This window comes from Epinephelus moara, unplaced genomic scaffold (assembly GCF_006386435.1).
Source record: "Epinephelus moara isolate mb unplaced genomic scaffold, YSFRI_EMoa_1.0 scaffold2821, whole genome shotgun sequence".
NCBI classification, from domain to species: domain Eukaryota; kingdom Metazoa; phylum Chordata; class Actinopteri; order Perciformes; family Serranidae; genus Epinephelus; species Epinephelus moara.
This window is the reverse complement of record NW_026080452.1, coordinates 1,643-4,993: the sequence shown is the minus strand read 5'-3', so window position 1 is coordinate 4,993 and position 3,351 is coordinate 1,643. Positions and strand designations below refer to the sequence as shown.

At 42.3% G+C, this 3,351-nt stretch overlaps 1 gene segment (V, D, J or C); it reads right to left on the bottom strand.

Moving 5' to 3' along the window:
• Window positions 1-1,611: 1,611 nt before the first annotated feature.
• Window positions 1,612-2,469, bottom strand: LOC126387209 (T cell receptor alpha variable 38-2/delta variable 8-like). The segment is given in 2 exon segments: window positions 1,612-2,255; window positions 2,344-2,469. Coding segments are annotated over 2 exon segments (426 nt in total).
• Between the last annotated feature and the right edge of the window lie 882 nt (window positions 2,470-3,351).

The window sequence follows — 3,351 nt, the reverse complement described above, 5'->3', positions numbered from 1 at the left end:
AAAATCACAGCCTAAAGCCTAGTTCACATTACACAATTTTCACTACGATTTTGACGTCACAGAGGATCTTGAGAGCCACCTTGGGTCAGAAGTGAGTCAGCAGATAGTCTGCCACGACTAGTCCTCATGTGTGAACAAGCCTACGAGCAAGTCGCACCCTCATCTGTGACTGGGACTGGATATCTGGCATGCTAGAAAACTGGAGAAGTGTGACATGACTGACAAAGAGCATCAGCCAATGAGAGGCAGGATACGTCCCACGTCAGCACGCAAGAGGACGGAAGAAATGTGAGGACAAACCGCAGGGTTGCCAGGTCCGCTTATTAGCCGAGACTTTGGCCTTGTTTCTAAAGTGAAGTTTCTTATTTGGGCTTGTTCTCTAAACGTCACCTTCCTCTACATATATCCATCAATAAGTTATTTATATGCATGATAGTCGCTTCTTTTGGGCTTGTTTCCATAGCCCTGGTTGCTTGTTTCTCTCCAAAGATCTGGAAACACTGACAAGCCAGCCATCAAGGAACAACAACAATAGCGGCGTCCACAGGATCACGGGGAGCGCGTTGTGTTTGGACCCAGGCCCTGGAGGCTGATCTGATTCAACACTGGGAAGAATATCCACGCCTTTACGATGTGTCGTCTCCAAGTTATATTACGTAGTTTGGTGACGTCACCGCGTTATCTGGGGCTCTGTCGGCGAGGACTCGGTGGAGAAATCTTGTTGAGTGCACACACAGGTCGTAACACAGTTGGCGAGACTCCCGCTGACAGAAACACACATCGGCAGATATGAACACTCAAAAGATTACTGTAAGTAACCCGCAATGTGCGGAGGTTGTCAGATGCGGGCGCTGTAACTTGTGTGAATAATACCTGGGCGAAGTGCCCGGAAGCTTTATGTACCTCCCTACCTCTCTTCCTCTTTTGGCTCCTCGCAGTATCGGCGGTCCTCCAGAAAAGCTGTGAGTTGACATTTATTTGTGCCTTTGTTGAAATTTGTCTGTTGTTGTTTATTGTTTGTTAAATCTCCTGACTAACTGGTGTTTCATTCTATGTCAGCTAGCAATAGTGCCTGAAATGGCAGATTGACTGGAGGAAAGAGGATGCTAGATAAGGTTTGCACCCTTGGTGAGCAGAGCGAGGTGCGTTCATGATTTTAACTCTTGATAAATGCATGATTAAAAGAAGTGAATAATGGTTGTAAGTGATTGATTTGTTTAGCTCCTGTGTGGAGCAGTTTTTATATTGTGTATTGATTCATGATGAACAGGGTTTAATTGACTGTGTTCGTTTCTTTTTAGTTTCACGGTGTAAATGGTGAGGACGGAAAAATAAAAATCCACTGTTGCACCCGTAAAGGAGACTCTCTGCGTGTTTCATAAAATCCACTGTTGCACCCGTAAAGGAGACTCTCTGCGTGTTTCATAAAGCCAAGGGCAGCTACAATTACGATAGCCTCGATGATGCAAAATCAGGGTGAAAATCGTGTAATGTGAACTAGCCTGAGAGACTCCAATCACAAACACTGTGTCTGTTGGTAGATGTACTTCTTTACATTAGTGAATCATTGTACCAGCTGGACGTTATTTTAAGACCAACGATGATGTGTTTATTCATTTGAAAAATCAGTGAGGAACACAGTCAGCATACAGAGAAACATGTTATGTGTCAATCAGTCAGTGATCTTTGTCTAAATCATAATTTGGTCCAAAGTGATTTGCTCATTAATATACACAACTTCAACAACATAAAAGACACAAACACATATTTGATACAGTAGATTCAGTCTTCTGTCTTCCATGTCTTTGTTGTAAATACAAGGACTGTAGACTTTATTTGGACCTCCTGTTAAAGTCTAACAGTGTGTGACTCCCTCTAGTGGATGTTGTGGAGTATTGTGTTGTCTTTGCTCATAATGTTTTTGTACAGAGTTTTGGTGTTTCCTGTCACTGTGGGCTGCAGAGCACAGTAGTACACAGCAGAGTCAGACAGCTGAAGCTTCTGGATCTTCAGAGGAACTGATGTCTTGTTGAGTGTTGCATCAAATCTGTCTTTCTGGAACTCTGGAGCATTATCTTCTGTGTTTGAGTAACGCTTCAGCATGTACTTTGGGTGATCTTTAGCTTCTTGTTTGTACCAGAACAAATATGGACCTGGGTCACTGGTCTCAAATGTACAGCCAAGTGTAACTGTGTGTCCTTCAGTAGCGATGACATCTCCTGTTGGCTGGATCACTCTGTCTTCTCCTTTACACTCTGGGGAAGAAGAGAACATGCAGAGGAAGAGATGAATCAATAAAGATGATTGATTAAAGGAGAACAATCAGTAGGTTTAAAGAGTTACCTAGACAGAGAGTCAGAATGAGGATGTTTCTCAGCCAGTGTTTCATGTCTGCAGTGAGAGGGGAGGAGACAGAGGAAGAACATTGATACTCTGATGGATCCGGGCCTTCACATCATTGGTCCTTCATCTTCATCATCTGCTGAGGAACTCTCAACATTGACTTTTTTTTTTTTTAATTTTATTTAACAGGGACCATGTGCTATAAACATTAATCTTGAATCACAAGAAGAGATGCATAACACCAGATTTAGCTGACAGCTAGTTTCCATCTGCGGTCCCCACAGAAAACAACAAATAACAAAAAACAAAAACAATCAAACAAAAACAAATAAACAAACAAATAAACAAACAAACAAAATAAGTTAACAGACAGTCAGTGTTAACTGCTGTCCCCTCACAGTACAACATCAGCACGGCCACACATAGTCACAACCAACACATTTACTGTAACAGCAACTTGCCAGGCTACCCCCCCAAAAAAAGTTGTTTTACATTTGGGGATACTGCACTGCCCCCTTGAGCTTTATCTTGTGGTTCTGTTTGACTGCTCCGAGGTGAGCTGAAAGAATTTCTTAAGTGGGGGAGGTGCAGTGCCATGGACAATTTTAAAAACCAGCCGTACAGCGCCTTGCAAAAGTATTCACCCCCCTAGAAATTTTTCACGTTTTAAAACCTCACAACCTGGAATTAAAATGTATTGTTTGAGCATTTGCATCATTTCATGTACAGAACATGCCAACAACTTTGAAGATGTGAAAAAAATTTTTTATTGTGAAGCAAACAACAAAAAGGCCCAAAAACAAAGAACTTCAGTGTGCATAATTATTAACCCCTCTGAAGTCAGTACTTTGTAGAGCCACCTTTTGCAGCAATTACAGCTGCAAGTCTCTTTTCATAAGTCTCTATGAGCTTGCCACATCTTGCAACTGGGATTTTTGCCCATTCTTCATGGCAAAACTTCTCCAGCTCTCCCAAATTGGATGGTTTCCGCTTGTGAACGGCAGTCTT